The sequence below is a fragment of the Typopeltis vanoorti genome, chromosome 5, assembly GCF_054136105.1.
Source record: "Typopeltis vanoorti isolate ZY-2024b chromosome 5, IOZ_Tvanoo_1.0, whole genome shotgun sequence".
NCBI classification, from domain to species: Eukaryota; Metazoa; Arthropoda; class Arachnida; order Uropygi; family Thelyphonidae; genus Typopeltis; species Typopeltis vanoorti.
Genome location: NC_143553.1, coordinates 145,714,009 through 145,734,515, shown reverse-complemented (window position 1 = coordinate 145,734,515; position 20,507 = coordinate 145,714,009). Strand labels below are relative to the sequence as shown.

Here is a 20,507-nt window from a genome sequence, read left to right as displayed (position 1 = left end):
ACTGAAAGCATTTTTTTTCCTTTCAAATTCTAGAATATTCTATAATCCATATGCTGAAGCAGTGGTTAAATGTTTTCTTTATAAAGTGGCCTAACATGTTAATTGTACTCGTTTGTTCTCACTGACTCACTCACTAGTTAACATATAAAGAATTTTCTTCACCTTTCATTTCTCTAAAGAAGAGTTAACCAGTAATACCATTATTTGAGACATTTCATGCATAATTTGCATGCTTAAATATTAAACTGCATTACACACTACCGAACTATATCAAATATTAATTAAGGCACTTCAAGTCCGGTTTATGGCTGCATGGTATCAGGCTGTCCCTGATGGCATAAAGCTATACTGATTCCAGATAGCTACTGGACAAAATGAAAGAGTTAAATTTTTAAAAAAAATCTCAGGATTCAATATCAAAATACCATAAAATTATATTTCAATCAAAGATATTTAAAGCTATTCTTGATTTAAAGGTAGTGTATACTCTAAAAATCTATCAACGATAGATTAAATTTCTTTTCGATTGAATTTAAATTTATAATTTTATACAAACTATTTTTGTATATTGAACTCTTCTACTTCTTCATCTTCATCTGAACTATGTACAGAAAGTTTTACAAAGTATGAATCAGATGATACTGCCCACTCCTGAACCTCAGCAGAGCCAAAGGTGAAAAATATTAATCCTCCAACTGTTGAGACTACAGCTGATATATAAAAGACGTTTCCCCAGCTTTTTAAGGTTTCCTTAAACATAAAATAAAATAAGTTCATAAAATGCAATGCTTAATTATCAACTAATCACACAAATTGTGAAAGAAGAAAATCTTAATTGGCTTACATTATGTTGTGTCAGAAAACCAACTGTCATTGGAGCTAAAATTCCAGCCAAATTTGAAAAACCATTAGTAACACCACAAACAGTACCTGAAACAAAACACTTTTTTTAATTCTAAAACAATAACCAAGAAAAAAGGTAAATATCTGAGCTATGTTCAGTGAATGATAGGCTTTTGACTTGTTTTTTCAAGGCAACTGTTATAGACATCAAAGCTGGTATTAGCTTGTCTTTAGAAGAATATGACCATCCACAGATAAGTAAGATTAAAAAGTATTTTAGTTGCAAAATAATATCTTACCCAACTGTACTGGCTTGTTCATCTCCACAGCAAAAACATTTTTTATATTGATACTTATCTATGAATATTCAGATAAATAAAAAAAAGCATAATAATAAGCTAACATCTTTTATTCCCTTATAGGGAGTAGGCAACGCCCTTTAAATCCTATCTAGCTCTTGGAGACTAACTGGGCAGTACAATCTCCACCAGTAGCCAATCAGAGACAGATGGCCCATGTCTATCACTAATTATAGGCATCCACTGATGAGGAGACTGACAAACAAGTGCTGCCATCTCTTGGTACCTAACCCTAACAGGATATGCTATTGTCTGAAATAATGTGGGTTCTACGGTCACTGAGCTACACAGGCTGATAAATAAAAAGTCTAACACAAAAATTTCCTTAAACTTTCTGTTTAATATGCATTAAATCTGCTTCTCTTTCAGTAGGCCAGTATCACTGCTTATTTACCATAAACACTGCAGATTGAAATCCCAACTAAGGCATAGATGTTTGTAAAAACCTGCTGTTTGGACAAGCTTATATAGCTTCTTGAGCTTATGATTAAAATATTTGAATTTTGCATTTTCATTAAATGAAAATTAAATTACAAAAATAAAATAATAATAATTTAACTTATAAATTATATTAACATGAATGGCTGAAACAAATAAAATATATACAAGCAGGGGCAAAAAAAAGTATCTACTCTTTTTTTTTTTTGTTATGGTTAAAGGAAAATATTGGAAAACAAATTATGTTCTATGCTCTGTAGCTGTTGATAATGTAGAGCAAATCAGATATGATTCACTCTTTTCTGTGGCATTTTCATATATGTTATCAGATATTTCAAAGTTTTCATTTCTCTGCTTTGTGTCTCTGGGAGGAAAGATCTATAGAGGAAGTAAGAGAAATGAGTTACTCTCACTAAAACCAACTCGTGGAAATCAAAGGAATTGATTATGATAGAGAATGTCCTCGAGCAGTGAACTGTGAATTCATTATGAGTTTGCTATAATAATGAACTCATAATGAAACAGGGTTGGACTATACAACTATCAGTAAATATGAAATATAAGCAAGTTTAAACTTCCATTTATTTCCTTGGTATTATAACTACTTTTTGAAGGAGCAATTAGTAATCTGACTGAACTTGCAAATATACCAAGATTCATAAAAATAACATTTATTTATCATAAGACTGTGGGTTTATGATATTTTTTTGTCCTGTAAAATGATGTCTGCAATTATATACATGCATCACTGCATCTCATTTCATTCTAATTGAACTGGCTGATATGAGAGGAATACAGAGTTTAGTATTAACTGATTTTTGTTGCATTGAGTTGGTGTGTGTACAAATCATCTCTGCTGCTTTAAGTTTTCTTATATTACTGCTATATACCACGTATTGGCATTTTAGTAGTGTTTTTTTTTTTTTTTTAAATACTACTGTATGTTTTTCTTTTGATATGAATAGTTACACTGATTTGTGGTGGCTTTAAATTTCCCCAGACATACCAGCCTGACAAACAGCAAATGCCATAGAAGCAATAAATTTTGTAGGCTGCTAGTTTTTTATGACAGAGAAAGTGAAGCCTTAGATGACAAAATATAATAACTACTTTCAATATATAAACAAATGTCATAATTTTTAATAAGTATGCCATTCAAAGTGTATGAATCTTGTTCAATGCTTGTTATGTCTTGTTAATAACTGTTAAACTACCTGGTCATTATTATCCTTTTTAATAAAGATATCCTTGATATATTCCAGCTGCATTTCCTTTTGCTTACATCAATAGAAATGGCAGAGACTCTGTTAAGATAAAAGTTAATATAACAATTTCTGGGAAATTGTTATATAAGGATATAGAAAGTCCATCATTCCAGTTAATAAGACTACTGAATAGCTACACTGATTTGTGGTGGCTTTGAATTTTCCCAGGCATATCAGTCTGAACAACAGTAAATAAATTCAGCTGAATAAGTTTTCTTATTTGAATGCACTTCTGTGTAGTAATTTGGTGTTAGTAAAGGATTCTATGGCTAGTATTACACTCCAACCCAAAAATCTGTGTAAACCAGATTTTAGGTTAGCATTTCACAATCTGGATATCATCTTAATTTCATGCTTTGAGCATTCTCCACTGAATTTCAAGTATATTATATATATATTATATATATTCAAGTATATTATATATATAATCTATGAATAGTATTTGTTGGGAATACTATTCATAAATTTGCATTCCCAACAAATACTATTCATAGATTTGGTTTGATGGACATAATAACTGGAATTATGGCCAAGAAAACCAAGGCTGTGAGACCATATTTATGTCATTAGACACTTGTTAGACATAAATATGTCTAACAAGTGTCTAATGACACTTGTTAGACATATTTATGTCTAACGAAGGCACATGTAACAAGTGTGCCTTCGTTTGACTAATTTGTCTGCTTTGCAGATTAAAAACCCAAGTCTCTGGGAGGAAAAGGCCTGCCACTTGCACCTTTTTAGCTCACCTTCAGCTTAAAAAGGCCCATGTATGATTAAAATGAAGTCTTCTTTTCAACTGTGATTATAATCACCACAGTGTCAAGATACAGAATCCATCAAAAAAAATTTATACACTAATAGATGTCATCTAATTTTGGATCAAATTATGGTAGCAATGTGTAGTATGATGTCCTCTCAAAAGATGTCGTTACTCACATGAATACTAGCACCAACACATGACCGGTAGGACAGTCAGACAGTCAACAACACATAGCTGAGGAAGAAGAACTTACTGCTGTGAAAGGCCTCCCAGATCTCCCTTGGCACATCACACACGGTACCATGGGTCTCAAACTTATCACAAATACGTGCAATTGTCAGGCATGTTGGAAGTTGTGTTGCAAAGTTACGCCTCCATTATCGTTGAACTTCAACAACATTCTCAAATTTGAAATGCCACTTTAAAATGGTCTTGCATTCCTCGAACAACAATCATGCCTCGGCCATTTAAGTTATCTGTCCTACAACATCTTTTGAGAGAACATCATACTACACATCATCATCATCATCAAATTCCTGCTATGTATCCTCAAGGGGTGTACAGGATATGACAGTACTACATGAAAAAATTACATCATTACTAACTTCCTATCTACAATTTTCCTCCAAATCAGTCTGTCACTTGTCAAGACTCCAACATTATCAGATCTTATATTTCTATCGTCTAAGGCACTTTGTACCGTATCAATCCACCTATATCTTGGTCTTCCTCTGGGTCGTTTTCCTGCCAACCTGGCAGAGAACATTTGTTTTGCTAATCTTTCCTCTCCCATTCTATTTAAGTGACCATACCACCTGAGATTAGCTCTGCTAATGCATTCCTGGATGCTGACAGTGTCAAGTTCTTTCCTAATATCCTCGTTTTTAATATGATATTGCCATTGATGCTACAGCAATTCAATCCAACTTTGAAAAAAGTCCATAGATGACATTTGTTAAAGTGTATATACATGTTTTTGATGGATTCTGTATATCTGTTAAAGTTGATTCATGCCAGTTGAATGCACAAGTTCTTATCTTGTTTTACTGCTATCAGGAGCATGAAATTTTTGGTGCACAGAGAAGCAATGACAACTTACCCTGTTTTGTAATGAGACAGTCACCATAATAAATTTAGTTTAATCCTTTATCCAAGTATGAGCAAACAAAGTTTGTGCCTGAAATTATCTTCAGGACTGAGATAAGGTAGTACAACACCAAGGCAACTCAGGGCAAAGGTGGACCAAGCTAACATCACTCCTATCTCAGTATCTCCCATAATACAAAACACATCTCCTTGCATGCAGACATGTATAATGTTATGCATTAAAGGAAGGGCCACTACCCAGACTGGTTTTGACCTTTATTGAAGTCTCATCAGTGGGAGCCAGACCCAGAAGTGGAGATACCAAGGCAGAAGCAATGGGAGGTCATCTTTACCTATAGGAGTTGCCAAAAGGTGTGCCACCTTATTATTAAATTACTCTGGATTTAGAGAAAGATGTTGAAAGTTTATTTTGCACTTGGTTAGACTATAATAAATTTAGTTTAATCCTTTATCCAAGTGTGAGCAAACAAAGTTTGTGCCTGAAATTAACACCAAGGCAACTCGAGGCAAAGGTGAACCAAGCTAACATCACTCCTATCTCAGTATCTCCCATAATACAAAACACATCTCCTTGCAGATATGTATAATGTTATGCATTAAAGGAAGGGCCACTACCCAGACCGGTTTCGACCTTTATTGAGGTCTTGTCAGTGGGAGCCAGGCCCAGAAGTGGAGATACCCAGGCAGAAGCAATAGGAGGTCATCTTTACCTATTGGTGTTGTACTACCTTACCTCAGTCCTGAAGATAATTTCAGGCACAAACTTTGTTTGCTCAGACTTGGATAAAGGATTAAACTAAATTTATTATAGTCTAACCAAGTGCAAAATACACTTTCAACATCTTTCTCTAAATCCAGAGCAATTTAATAATAAGGTGGCACACCTTTTCACAACTCCTATAGATAAAGATGACCTCCCATTGCTTCTGCCTTGCTTGGTATCTCCACTTCTGGGCCTAGCTCCCACTGACGAGACCTCAATAAAGGTTGAAACCGGTCTGGGTAGTGGCCCTTCCTTTAATGAATAACATTATACATATCCGCAAGGAGATGTGCTTTGTATTATGGGAGATACTGAGTAGGAGTTGAGTTAGCTTGGTCCACCTTTGCCCCGAGTTGCCTTGGTGTTATACTACCTTACCTCAGTCCTGAAGATAATTTCAGGCACAAACTTTGTTTGCTCACACTTGGATAAAGGATTAAACTAAATTTATTATAGTCTAACCAAGTGCAAAATAAACTTTCAAGACAGTCACCATGTTCTATATGCCCTATATTCATTCATTAATTTGAGCTATTCTGTCTATAACCCTTCTGTAAGATAGTTTTTCAGGCTTCAGAAGTTGGGATTAGTAGCGACTCAGAAAGTCATTCTTTAGTATTTATGATGTTCAGTTATCAGTGTTATCATTAATGAAAGTTCCTTCTCTTCATTTTAAAGTTCTAATTATGCCTATTTTCTGAGCTAGATGCTAAGATGAATGCACAGTTTGTGGATTCTGAACATCACACAAGTGTTTTTTCTTTTTTTTTAATACAGTGGGTGATCGGTTAACGAACAGTTCAGACTGCGAACAAATCAGACAACGAACACTTTTGCAAAAGATTTTTATGTTCGGACAGCAAACACATGTTCTGATAACGAACACCTCACAGAACAAACACAAAAAGAAGTGACGCTGTGAGATTTGTAAAACTGTATTTTACTGCCATCTATGAATGGTTTTTGGAACAAGACTTTGACAGTTGTATACATAACCTTTTGGTGCGCTAGTTGATTTCTGTTCTCTGAATTTTTGTAAGTGCTTTTCTGAACTTTTTTATTTAAAAAAAAAACTGATAATATTATGGGGGCCTAAAAAGAGTGGAGTGTCAAGAACTGTGCTTACCATAGAAACTAAGCAAGAGATAATAGCCAAGGTAGAGAGTGGGCAGATGTCTGATGTTGCTAGGCAGTATGGCTTGAACAGATCTACAGTAGGCACAATCTTAGCTAAGAAAGATATAATCAAGAAGATTCAAGCAGCTAAAGGAGTAACGAAAAATCACATCTGAGAAACAAAGATGTGCCATCCATAAAAAAATGGAGCGATTGCATTTAGTTTGGATAAAAGAAAGGGAAATGAAAAGAGATGTAACTAGTATGACTATCATTCAAGAGAAGGCTAGAAAAATTTTTGAAGAACTGAAGAAACAAACTCCACATTCGTCACATGAGGAGATAGAATTCAAGGCTACCACTGGATGGTTTGCAAAGTTTAGGAGATCTGGCATTAAACATGTGGTGATGCACAGTGAGTCTGCTAGTGCAGATAAAGAAGAAGCTGAGAAGTTCTGTCTCAAATTTCAAGAATTCATTAAAAAAGAAGGATATTGTCCACAACAAATTTTCAATTATGATGAAACTGGTTTATTTTGGAATGCATGCTGAACTGTACCTACATCATGAAAGATGAGAAAAATACTCCTAGGCATAAACCCATGAAAGACCAACTGACATTACTTTTGGGAGCTAACGCTAGTGGTGATATGAAGCTTAAACTGCTTCTTGTCTATCACTCTGAGAACCCTAGAGCATTCAACAAAAATTCCATAATTAAAGAAAGACTGCCAGTGATGTTGAGATTGAATGAAAGGGCATGGGTCACGCAGGTTCTTTTCAAAGAATGGCTGTTTAAAGTTTGTGCCAAAAGAATCAAGGATTACCTTCAGACCAATGAATTGCCATTGAAAGCACTGTTGCTATCGGACAATGCACCAGGATACCCAAAAGACCTTGAAGATAATTTGCTCGAAGACTTTCGCTGGCTGACAGTTTAGTTTCTGCCTCCAAATACCACTTCGTTGATTCAGCCAATCGAACAGAAGATTATTGTGGATTTCAAGAAATTGTACACTTGCGCACTGTTTCGTCGGTGTTTTGAAGCATGCCAGTTCTCCTCAATGATGACATTAAAAACATAAGATGACATAAGAAAAATTTCATATTCTTGAAGCTATCCGGCTCATTCAAAAGGCGTGGTCAGAAGTCACTCAACGAGAGTTGAATTCTGCTTGGCGAAAGCTGTGTCCATTCTGCATTCAGGGAGACAGAGATGATGTCCCTGAAATTATGAATGAAATTGTGACAACTGCTAGAGATCTAGAATTAGAGGTGAATGAAGATGACATTGAAGAGCACATAATGGAACATCAAAATGATCTGATGGTAGAAGAACTCCAAGAACTCTTGAATGAAGAATACCAAGAAACTCAGCGAGATGTGTTTTCTTCTCAAAAAGAGGAAGAAGAAAGAAGACCAATGCCGACAACTCCTATTAAAGATCTTTTGAAGAAGTGGGAGGAAGTCAGAACAACGGTCTTAGAATGGCACCCAAACCAGGTTGTGGTCAATAGGCTTGGGGATCTTTACAACAACAATGCTATTAATCACTTTTGAAAAATCCTGAAGAAGAGAGAAAAGCAATTGACATTGGACAAATTCTTTAACGTTCCACAAACGGAAAAAAAAACATGGCTCATGAAAATCAAAGACTGTGTCTGTACGTATTAATGTTATTATAAATAAACATAGTAAGAAATTATCATCATCAAATTCCTGCCATGTACAGGATATGATAGTACTACATGAACAATTTACATCATTACTAACTTCCTATCTACAATTTTCCTCCAAATCTGTCTGTTACTTGTCAAGACTCCAACATTATCAGATCTTACATTTCTTGCAGACTTGTAGTGGATTTCTTTAGAAGTATAACATCGTCCGCATAAAGCAAAGAGCTGACATTAGCATCTCCAATTTTGATATCATGTTTAATACCACTTTCCTTCATAATGTGATCCACATAGATAATGAATAACAGAGGGGATAATGTACATCCTTGTCTCAAACCAGTTTTAACATTAAACCATCTTCCTGTACTTCCTTCAATTCTAACTGCTGACTTACAACTCAAATAAAGACTAAGTATTGCGTGATATAATGCCAGCATATAACTGTAGTGTAATGAATAGCTTCTCTCTTGGCACCTTGTCGTATGCTTTTTCCAGATTGACAAAAATTAAATATACATTTTTCTTATATTCCCATGCATTCTCAACTATTTGTCGTAAAGTGAAGATCTGATCCTGACAGCCTCTATTTGACCGGAATCCAGCTTGTTCTTCACCAAGCTTTTCTTCCACAATTCTTCTCAACCGTTTCTCAAGTATACTTGCATATATCTTACCAGGAACACTCAGTAATGAAATGCCCATGTGATTCTCACATTCAGTTTTATTTCCCTTTTTATATATGGGTACAATGAGAGCTCTACACCAATCATCAGGAATTCGTCCCTCTGTCCAGGCTTTCTGAACTATACAGTGCAGTCACTGTAAGACTTTTATACCACCATACTTCAGTAATTCTAGTCGAAGATCATGTACTTCTGCTGCCTTTCCACATTTCAAGCCTTTGATGGCTTTTTCTAATTCAAGTATGGATATGTATTTCTGCCTGCATGCCTGGTCAGTGTTTTTTACCACTGTGCTGTCATCACTGCTTGTTTTGTTTAGCAGTTTTTCAAAGTAATTACTTCATACTTCGAGGATATCTTTTTTCACCCGTTTTCATGTCACCTTTATCAACTCTAACTCCTTTTACAGCACTCTTTCCCCCATTTCTAAGCTTCTTCAACAATCTCCAGAATATTTTGCCACCTTCTTGATATTTATTTTCTATATTCTTGCCAAAGTCCTCCCATGACTTTTGTTTAGCTAGTTTTACACAGTGTTTAGCTTTCTTACATTTGTCTCTGTATTCTCTAAGAGCACAAGCTGAGTTATTTGGCAGGAACTTTTGATATGCTTTCTTCTTTTTCCTTCACTGCCTCTTTAACTTCCTGTATCAAACATGGAGTTCTGAGTTTTCTACCCTTGCAGACAACCTCACTACATGCCTCTCTGGCTGAATCAATCTGGGTTTTCTTCAAGGCTTGCCACTGAATCTCCAAGGTTTGGTTGCTGTTCTCAAACGCTTTCATTTTGAAAATATGAAATTCAATTTAATCCTGCTCAAGACTAAATAGTGATCACTTCCAATTTCAAATCCTCTGTATACTCTGGTGTCCTGCACCAGGGAGAAGACATCACTATCAAAAATAATATAGTCAATGAGACTTTTCTTATTCCTTGCCTCTTCTCTCCATTAGAATTTGTGCACATTTTTATGTTGAAACATGGTGTTAGTAATAACCAGTCCATGTCCTGAGCAGAAATCCAACAGGTATTTGCCATTATTATTAGCTTTGCTCTTTTCTCCAAATTTTCACAAAATATTTTTGTATGTCTGACAATCATTTCCTACTCTGCTATTTAGATCCCCAACAAGGACCAACTTTTCCTTTTTCACTGTGTTAGCTGTTTTCTCTAAAGCATCAAAAAATTCCTCCACTTCTATCTAAGTAGAACCTTCTGTGGGACCATAGGCACAAATAAGTCTCATTGTCCAATTCCCCATTTTCACATTTGCCCACATCACTCTACTTGAGACTGCCTGCCATTCAAGGAGATTAGCCTCATATTTTGTGTTGAATACTATGGCTACTCCTTTTCCTTGATTGTCATTGCCTGAATATAACATTTTGTATTAATTGCTCAGAAAGATCTCACCAGATTTTGTCTTTTTTGTTTCAGTCACCCCTATTATGTCGATCTGGTACCGTATCTAATTCCTCAGCTAGCTCAATTTCTTTGTCATTCAGGCTTCTTATGTTGATAGTATCAATCTTTAACTCAGGTGATGTTGAGTTGGGGTATGTTTTCAGATTTGTTGCAGTAGCTGACTTTTGCTGGTGAAAACAACGGGGGGGGGGGCTTGTTTAACCGGGCTACTCCCCAGCTGGCATGAAATTTTGTCATGCTGTACCATCATTTTATATTTTGGTTTACCAATAAGAATACAATTTGGTCAGCTAAATCCCAAATTGCCAGCCCATCCTCGTTCATTCAGTATCCAGGTAGATACCCAACAGGGTGTACCATGAGAAGGTGAGGAAATTATATGAGTTTTTATTTTTTATTTTTTGGATTTTCCAGAACGAAGTAATCAAATTCCCATAAAAATCTATGGTAAATCGATGATCGGTTAATGAACAATTTGGGTAGCTAACATTATCTTTGAACGGATTATGTTTGTTAATCGATCATCCACTGTATCTACTTTTATATCATGGAATGGTTTGATAGTTTCTTCAAATTCTGTCTTAAGATTCAAGTGAATAATCATATTATAAAAACATCATTAACATATCTAAAACCAACTTTTCCATATTTAAATGTACTGGACTAGAGCAGATGTCTAAAACTTCATAACTTTCCATAAATAGGTGGTCACTTGCCAATTTATGGAATAAATGGTAGTTTCTCTTTCTTGTTCATAAGTTGCCATCCTGTGCAAGGACTGATATCTCTGCTCTTCAACCAAAAGGCTACAGGTTTAAATCCCACTGTAGCAAGTGATAGATAATTTTAATTTTTCCAGCATGAAACCACCACCACTCTGCTTAATGCAGGCCAGATTACCTTGAAAACTGCTGTTGGGTCTTTTCTAAATGCCAGCATAAATAACATACATCACTTGCAGACATCTGAATCAGATGTCTGCAAGTGAAGATGAACATCTCCTACTCTTGACAGAAATCCAAATTACAGCTACTTCAAATACCATTCACCTTCAGTGTCCAAATTACACACTTCCATATTCCTTTGCCACAAGGAGGACACCAGTAACTTTTTGAGATCTGGTGCTTCGAGACAGAGACTATTCAATTCCTTGCTTTTGATCTCCTCTGGTACAATACTTTCTTAATCCCATTCAGTAACATTCATTTACTGTATTTACTGCTCTCCAAATTCTGAAAATTATGCTGACCTCTTCACCTTCCTATCCATGAAGCTTTCTGCAATCTAGCTGTCCAAATAGTGAAGTCATCTTAATAGATGATCTTCACTTCCACAACTCCAATCGATTCTCTTTTCAAACAGAATGTGATCCTGAAGTTTTTGCTATGACCAATGACCGAATGCAAATCATACACTTACTCGAATTCCTGATAACTCTTTCCTCTTACAATACCCTTGATCTTTTTTAAACAGTTATCATTCCATATACACCACAGAAGTCACTTCTCTCAATAACTCCCATTCCAATCTTGTGCAAGCTTCCTCTTACATAGAACATCCCTTCAACCACTCCCAACCTTGTGTCCTTTGGCACTAAAAGGTACTAAGTGGGATAACATCCAGATCTCCTACTCTTTCTTTCCATGGTCAGACTATTGTTTCTGCTCTGCTGATCCAAATAAGTGTTCCAAGTGAGTCACAGAAATTGTCCTCATAAACATGAAGGCCTTCATTTCCCATTCTACACAAAATTCTCATCCACTTTCCAGTCTTTTTTCAACATGTATAAGATGTACCAAATCAGTTAAAGAGGAATTAAAAAAAAAAAAATAACAAAAATACTCAGCTTACTGCAGGTGGATTGCAAAACTAGCAGAGTGGCACAGTGAAAGCATGCTGAGCCATCGATTGAAACCATGCAATGCTAATGATTTTCTTTTGGTGTGCTGCTGATGATAGCAGATGAATTGCAGCCAAAAAAAACAGAATAGGAGATAGGTGGGAGGATTGCTGTTAATTTGAAGCAGCTTAGTATGAGATCAAGACCAATAAGACAAAATATGTATGCCAGCCTCATTGGCCGAGTGGTTAGCGTATCTATCTGCTCTCCAGTCAAAATGCTGTAAGTTCGAATCCAGCCGTGGGCATGGATGTTTGTGATTGTCTGTGAAAATACTAGTGGTGGTGATGGTGAGCGTTAGATGGCATTGGTGTAGTTGGTGGAGACAGAGTTGCAGAGTAGGTAACCTCCCTTGATTAGTCTTTGGACTCCCTGGAGGTGTCACATAACAATAATAATATGGTTGGTTACTGCTATAGGCCAGGAGGTTCTAGGAATAATCTGAAAGATGCACACCAGCAAATTAGTATGATGAGTGCAGGTCAAGTGATTATTATGGGGGACTTCAACTATGGACCTATAGATTCGAAGGAAGAAAGATTACATAGCAGGAAGAAAATGGAATTTATACATCCACTGAGAGATAACTACTTGAGATTATCTCTCAGTAGGTGTATAAATCCATTTTCCTACTTGAAGTTATATTCTTACTTTCATCCTTTATATAAGTGTAAGTGAACACAGTATGCATGTTCACTTCACGACTGGGCCACTTGTATATAGTCTAATGACTTCACATCAATTGCCTTAGTATCCCATAATGAAATGCACATATCCTTACAGACATGTATAATACATATTATGGGAAGGGCAACTATCCAGACTTGTTTCAACCTTTATTGAAGTCTCATCAGTGGGAGCCAGACCAATAAGTAATACCAAGTAGTCAAAAGGTGTCACACCTTATTACTAAAACACTCTGGATTCGAGATAGATGTTGAAAGTTTTTCTACTTGCTTATACTATAAATTACAGACTCAACAATTTATATTCTTGGTTTCATCTTTTATCCAAGTGTAAGCAAAAAAAAGTTTGCATGTGAAGTCACTTCATGACTGGGCTATTTGTATATAGAGGCTAATGACTTCACATCAATTGCCTTAGTATCCCATATACAAGTAGCCCAGTCATGAAGTGACTATTGTTGAAAATGTAGAAGTTGTTAACGTGTTCTTTAATGGTTTACACAGATCAAAATGACGCTTACGTGATTCAGTGCACTGAATCACTTCAATTATTTTCTCAATGGTAAGTGATTTTCTGAGGAAGATGCAAATCAGCTCCATGTTTAGACGACATTTTACATTTATTGTTAAATGTAATATAGTGGATCTGTATCCACAATGACATATAATATAATATAAAACAAAAGACAATTGCGAATGCTGCCAATACGCTGTGTTTATGCTATTGTCTTTTGTTTTGTTATTTATGTATTTAATTTTCTGCTGTAAATCTTGAAATGTTTGTTAATATGAATCTTCATAAACTGAGGAAATGTAAAATGAGTTCTTTCTATATTCATATATTTCTTCGTTTTTTAAATTTTTACAAACCTAATAATAAACAATAATTTTTTTCATGCTTTTTCTCATTTATATGGAACAAGATTAAGGCATGTGACAAATCGTCAATTACCTTAATATTGATTGTATTTTGGCAACTTTTCAGTGAAGGAGATTTATATTCTATTGCTAATGAGCAATGTCATATCCTGTAAAATGAACACATTTGTCTTTTATTTTTATGACTAAATACATACGTTTGGAAGAATAAGTTTCAGTCCTTAAAAAATTGGTAGTATCAAGCAAATTACATATCATGTGGAAGCTGATAAAACCAAGCATAAAAAAATTATGGTACCTACAATACAATATTTAGACAACTTGTTAAAAAGTTTGTGTAACACATTTACCATCATAAGTATCGTTAATTGTTTCTTGATTAGATGATAAGTTAAATAATTAAATAAAATGATATAAAATATATGTGACAAAGTTTCCTGACATGATGCTTTTATAAGTTATTTTAAAGTGTTTTTCTCTATAAAAGTGAAGAAAGAGGGGGAAGGGTCTTTCAATGTCTACTTTCATTTGTTAGGATAACAACCCTACCTGAGGTGTAAACATATAAGTCATGTAATATAAAACAAACCTGAAAATGCTGGGGCAATATCTAATGCAACAGGTCCTTCACCACCACCAGAAAGGCCAGCAGCAGACATAGACAATACTAGAAGATAGATGACTTCATTTGGATGACATCCTAGACTAGGTACTAATGCTAAACAGATTGCCTGGCCAATACATGCTAAAATGAAACACACAAATTTTGTATATTACATTTAATTAAACCTAGAAAGGGAAAGAAATCTGTCTTAAAAAATAAACATTCCAAATAGAATGTGACATGTGATATATGGTTGATAATGCTACATCACTACTATAAAAATTATTTTAAAATGTTTAGATTTTTATTTGTTCTGAACTTTGATACCTGACAAAAAATGCCTTCACCATTCTATTTTCTGTCCAAATTCTAGCAAATGAAATCCTTCAGCTTTCTCTTTTCTCGATGCATGATCTTCATTCCTTGCAAACACCATTCCCTATTTGCATACCTTCTCCTAACTGAAATTTGATCTCTCGTCCATAATCACTTGCGCATACAAATCATATTCACATTTCACTCTCTTCTCATTCCAATTGCTGGCATTCATGTTCTATTTCTGATGCATTAATACAATACCTGGTCACTTAATCACTTAAGGCCACTTATCACTTAGGGCCACTAATGGGCAGGAATGCACAATATCAGCCTCTACCTGTCAAGTCAACCCTGCCTTCCCATGGTGGGGCATGTTTCCACATTTGCAGTAAGCATTCCCACTGCAAAAGGATATCTTCCTAGTTGGAAGAAATGCCACCCGGTTAAACAAGCCCCCCCCCCTGCTGCTTTCATCAGAGAACCAGGGCGAACAGCAAAAAGTCAGCTACTGGACTAAATACCAAATCGACATAAGAAGAATTCAAGATTGGCACCATCAATATAAGAAGCATCAATGTAATAAAAATGGAACTAGCAAAAGAATTGGATAAGTACAAGATTGCATTAATACATCTTACCAACAAAGAAGACAAAAAAGTGTGTTTTTTTTCTAAGCAACAAATATAAGCTGTTATATAATATGCAGTCTTCGCCAACATAATAATCAGGGGAAAAAAGGGATAGCTATAGTATTCAACACTAAATATAAGAATAATCTTCTTGAATGGCAGGCAATATCAAGTAGAGTGATGTGGGCAAATATCAGAATGGAGAACTGGACAATGAGACTTATTTGTGCTTATGGTTCTAGTAAGGAAGAAATGGATATTTTTCAAGGCATTACATAAGACAGCTAACACATGGAAAAAGAAAAGTTGGTCCTTGTTGGAGACCTAAATAACAGAGTAGGAAACGAGAACCAGACATAGAAATGTTAGGGAAAATTTGGAGTCAAGTGCAAAACTAATAATAATGGTAAGTACCTGATAGATTTCTGTTCAGGACATGGACTAGATATTATTAACACAATGTTCACATAAAAATGTGCACCAATTCACATGGAGAGAAGACACAAGAAATAAATCTCAGTGATTATATTATTGTTGACAGTGATGTTTTTTGACTGGTTCAGGCCACAAGAGTATACAGTTTGAAAAAACTGGAAGTGATCACCATTTAGTATTGAACAGAATAAAATTGAATTCCATTCTGAAAGTCAGCTACTGGACGGAAGAAAGTTTAAAAACAAAGCAAAGTTGAGCAGATTTCAGAAATGAACTGTAAACTCAAATATACAAACATAATTCAAGAGTGTTGAAAATAAAAACCAAATCTTCGAGAGATTGCAATGGCAAACTGAAGAAAACATTGATTGATTTAGATAGAGAAGCACGTGGTAAAGTTGTCTGCAAAGATAGAAAAATCAGAACTCCATGGTGGACTCAGGAAGTTAAAGAAGCAGTAAAGGAAAAGAAGAAAGCAAAGTATGTAAAACTAGCTAAACTAAACTCATGGGAAAACTATAGCAAGAACATAAAAAATAAATATCAGAAAGGTGGCAAATATTCTGGAGACCATTGAAAAATCTTAGAAATAGAGGAAAAAGTACTGTAAAAGGAATCAGAGATGATAATGGTGACATGAAGACTGAAGATAAAGATATTCTAGATGTCTGGAGTAATTACTTTGAAAAATTGCTAAATTAAACTAGCAGTGACAGACTAGTAATAGAAAATACTCAGCAGGAATGCATATCAATACTTGAAATAAAAAAGATATTAAAATCTTGAAATGTTAGCAAGCAGCTGCAGTTGATGATATTCAACAAGAAATGCTCAAATATGACGGTGTAAAAGTTTTACAGTGTCCACACTGCATAATTCAGAAGACCTGGTTAGAGGATTGAATTCCAGATGATTCAAGTAGAGCTCTCATAGTGCTCATCTATAAAAAGGAAAATAAAACTGAATGTGGAATTACTGAGGAATTTCCCTACTGAGTGTTACTTGTAAGATTTATGCAAGTATACTTGAGAGACAGCTGAAGGAAAATTGTGGAAGATAACCTTGTAGAAGAGTAGGTCAGATTCAGGCCTGAGATTGTCAGGATCAGATTTTCATCTTAAGACAAATAGTGAGACATCATGGGCATATAGTGTGGATCTGCATTTAAATTTTGTAGATCTGGAAAAACCATATGACAAGGTGCCAAGAGAAAAGCTATTTACAACACTACAGTTATATGTTATAAATGGGATGTTATAAAAAAATAAACAAGAAATACTTAGTCTGTACTTGAGGTGTAAGTCAGCAGTTAAAACTGAAGGAAGTACAGGATCAGGTCTGATCAGGTGTGAGAAAAAGGTGTCATTATCTCCTCTGTATATGCATCACATTATGAATATAAAAATTAAAGAAGTTAATCTCAGCTCTTTATTTCATGCAAATAATGTTATGCTTTGGAATAAATCCAATACATGTCTGCAGGATTTCCTGACTGAATTGAATAGCAACAGTAATACATTTAGTATGAAAATCAGCAATAAAAAGACAAAGTCCATGAATATAGGCAGAAATATAATATTGAAAACCTCAACTGCATCCTGAATGGAGAAGTATAGAACAAGTAAAACATTCCAGCTATTTAGGCACAATTTTTAGTGAACACAATAGATTAAATATGGAAATCAGCAAAAAAGTTAGCAAAGCTGATACGGTAATAAATCAGCTGAATAAATTTATGGGATAAAAGAGAAATTAGTCAAAACACTAAACTAGCTGTATACAAGACAGTGTTCAAACTAATTTTAACTTATTGATGTGGGAGCTGGGTTAGAAATAAAGAACTTGATAACAGAGTGGAAACCACAGAGATGAGAATTCTGATAAAGATTGGGGGAGTGAATAGATGGGATTAGTGACAGTATCATCATCATCATCAAATTCCTGCGATGTACCCTCAAGGGGTGTACAGGATATGACAGTACTACATGAAAAAATTACATCATTACTAACTTCCTATCCACAATTTTCCTCCAAATCAGTCTGTTACTTGTCAAGACTCCAACATTATCAGATCTTATATTTCTATCGTCTAAGGCACTTTGTACCGTATCAATCCACCTATATCTTGGTCTTCCTCTGGGTCGTTGTCCTGCCAACCTGGCAGAGAACACTTGTTTTGCTAATCTTTCCTCTCCCATTCTATTTAAGTGACCATACCATCTGAGATTAGCTCTGCTAACGCATTCCTGGATGCTGACAATGTCAAGTTCTTTCCTAATATCCTCATTTTTAATATGATATTGCCATTGATGCCATCTGTTCACGCCTCTAATCTTTCTCAGGACTCTCATATCTGCGGTCTCTAGTCTTTGGTCAAGTGTTTTACTTCTGACCCAGCTCTCAGATCCATAAGTTAAAATTGGTTTGAACACAGTCTTGTATACAGCTAATTTAGTGTTCCTACTAATTTCTTTCTTATTCCATATGAATTTATTCAATTGACTTCCCACGATACCAGCTTTGCTGATTCTGTTGTCTATTTCTATATTTAGTTTACCATCTTCAGTAAAAATTGTGCCTAAGTAGCTGAAATGTTTTACTTGTTCCACAGGTTCTCCATTCACAACACAGTTGACATTTTCAATGATTCTGCCTATTTTCATTGTCTTTGTCTTTTTATTGCTGACCTTCATACCATATCTATTACAACAGCTATTCAATTTAGTCAGAGAATCATGCAGACTTGTAGCGGATTTATTTAGAAGTATAACATCATCCGCATAAAGCAAAGAGCTGACATTAACATCTCCAATTTTGATATCAGGTTTAATACCACTTTCCTACATAATGTGATCCATATAGATAATGAATAACAGAGGGGATAATGTACATCCTTGTCTCATACCAGATTTAACATTAAACCATCTTCCTGTACTTCCTTCAATTCTAACTGCTGACTCACAACTCAAATAAATACTAAGTATTGCTTGATATAATGCCCCATTGACACCATATAACTGCAGCGTATTGAATAGCTTCTCTCTTGGCACCTTGTCATATGCCTTTTCCAAATCGACAAAACTTAAATACAGATCTTTGTTATATTCCCATGCTTTCTCGACTATTTGTCGTAAAGTGAAGATCTGATCCTGACAGCCTCTATTTGGCCTGAATCCAGCTTGTTCTTCACCAAGCTTTTCTTCCACAGTTCTTCTCAACCGTTTCTCAAGTATACTTGCATAGATCTTGCCAGGAACACTCAGTAGGGAAATACCTCTGTAATTCTCACAATCAGTTTTATTTCCCTTTTTATATATGGGTACTATGAGAGCTCTACTCCAATCATCGGGAATTCGTCCCTCTGTCCAGGCTTTCTGAACTATGCAGTGCAGCCACTGTAAGACTCTTATACCACCATACTTCAGCATTTCTGGTCGAATATCATCTATTCCTGCTGCCTTTCCACATTTCAAGCCTTTGATGGCTTTTTCTACTTCAAGTATGGATATGTATTCCTGACTGCATGCCTGGTCAGTGTTTTTTTATCACTGTGCTATCATCACTGCTTGTTTCATTTAGCAGTTTTTCAAAGTAATTACTCCATACTTCAAGGATATCTTTTTCTCCTGTTTTCATTTCACCTTTATCATCTCTAATGTGTGTCTTAGTGACAGTATCATATTAAAATGAGGATATTAGGAAAGAACTTGACATTGTTAGCATTCAGCAATGTGTTAGTGGAGCTAATCTTAGATGGTATGTCCACTTAAACAGAATGGGAGAGGGAAAGGTTTTTGGCAGGAAAATGACCAAGGACTAGGCAGACATACTGTCAAAAGTGCTTAGAAGAAAGAAATATAAGATCTCATAATATTAGTCTTGATTGATAACAGATTAATTTGGAGGAAAATTGTTGATTGGAAGTTAGTAATTCTAGTTTTGAAGGAAACTTATGCCATAGTATTTTAACTTATCTACACGTAAACACAAGGAAAAGTATTATTTATTAAATATACTGCCAAATATTTAAGTTTGAAATTAATGAACTATCATCAGTGGCTTAAACAAGTTTCTTTAAAAGGCAGAATGCAAACAATTCATTTATTCAAAATAGCACAAGCCAGGTGATGTTAAATCGCTAATAGCATTATGCTTTCACCGAAGAAAAGGTTAATAATGTAAAATGAATTGCATAAATAATTAAATAATTTATATTATCATACAAAATAATATAAATTATTTAATTATTTATGCAATTCAACATCACACGGTTCATACTATTTTGAATAAATCAATTGTTTGCATTATACCTTGTAAAAACTGTAGTTAAAGCTACTGATGATAGTTTGTTAATTTCAATGCGAAGTTAGTAATGTAACTTTTTCATGTAGTACTATTAAAATGTCTGGTACCCTCCCCCCATCCCAAACAGGTAAGTGTCACGAATTTAATGATGTATACATACTATTTACACTATATAATCATAGAATTTTGAACAGATTTCTACTGGCACCTTATAATATGCTTCTCCATATCTACAAAAATTAGATATGCTTTTTGTACTCCCATGATAACTACAGGGTATCCATAAGTTCCTAGATATTTCAATAATTC

The 20,507-nt window shown here is 34.9% G+C and overlaps 1 protein-coding gene across 1 annotated transcript in view; it reads right to left on the bottom strand.

Annotated features, from left to right (window-relative positions):
* Positions 1 to 555: 555 nt before the first annotated feature.
* Positions 556 to 20,507, bottom strand: part of LOC150106910 (sialin-like) — a 74,366-nt gene continuing 54,414 nt past the window's right edge. The window contains exons 8-10 of the mRNA XM_090393503.1: positions 14,497 to 14,652; positions 845 to 930; positions 556 to 750 (exon numbers count right to left, since the gene is read on the bottom strand). Coding sequence (XP_090249629.1) covers positions 556 to 750; positions 845 to 930; positions 14,497 to 14,652 — 437 coding nt within the window. The remainder of the gene's footprint in view (positions 751 to 844; positions 931 to 14,496; positions 14,653 to 20,507) is intronic.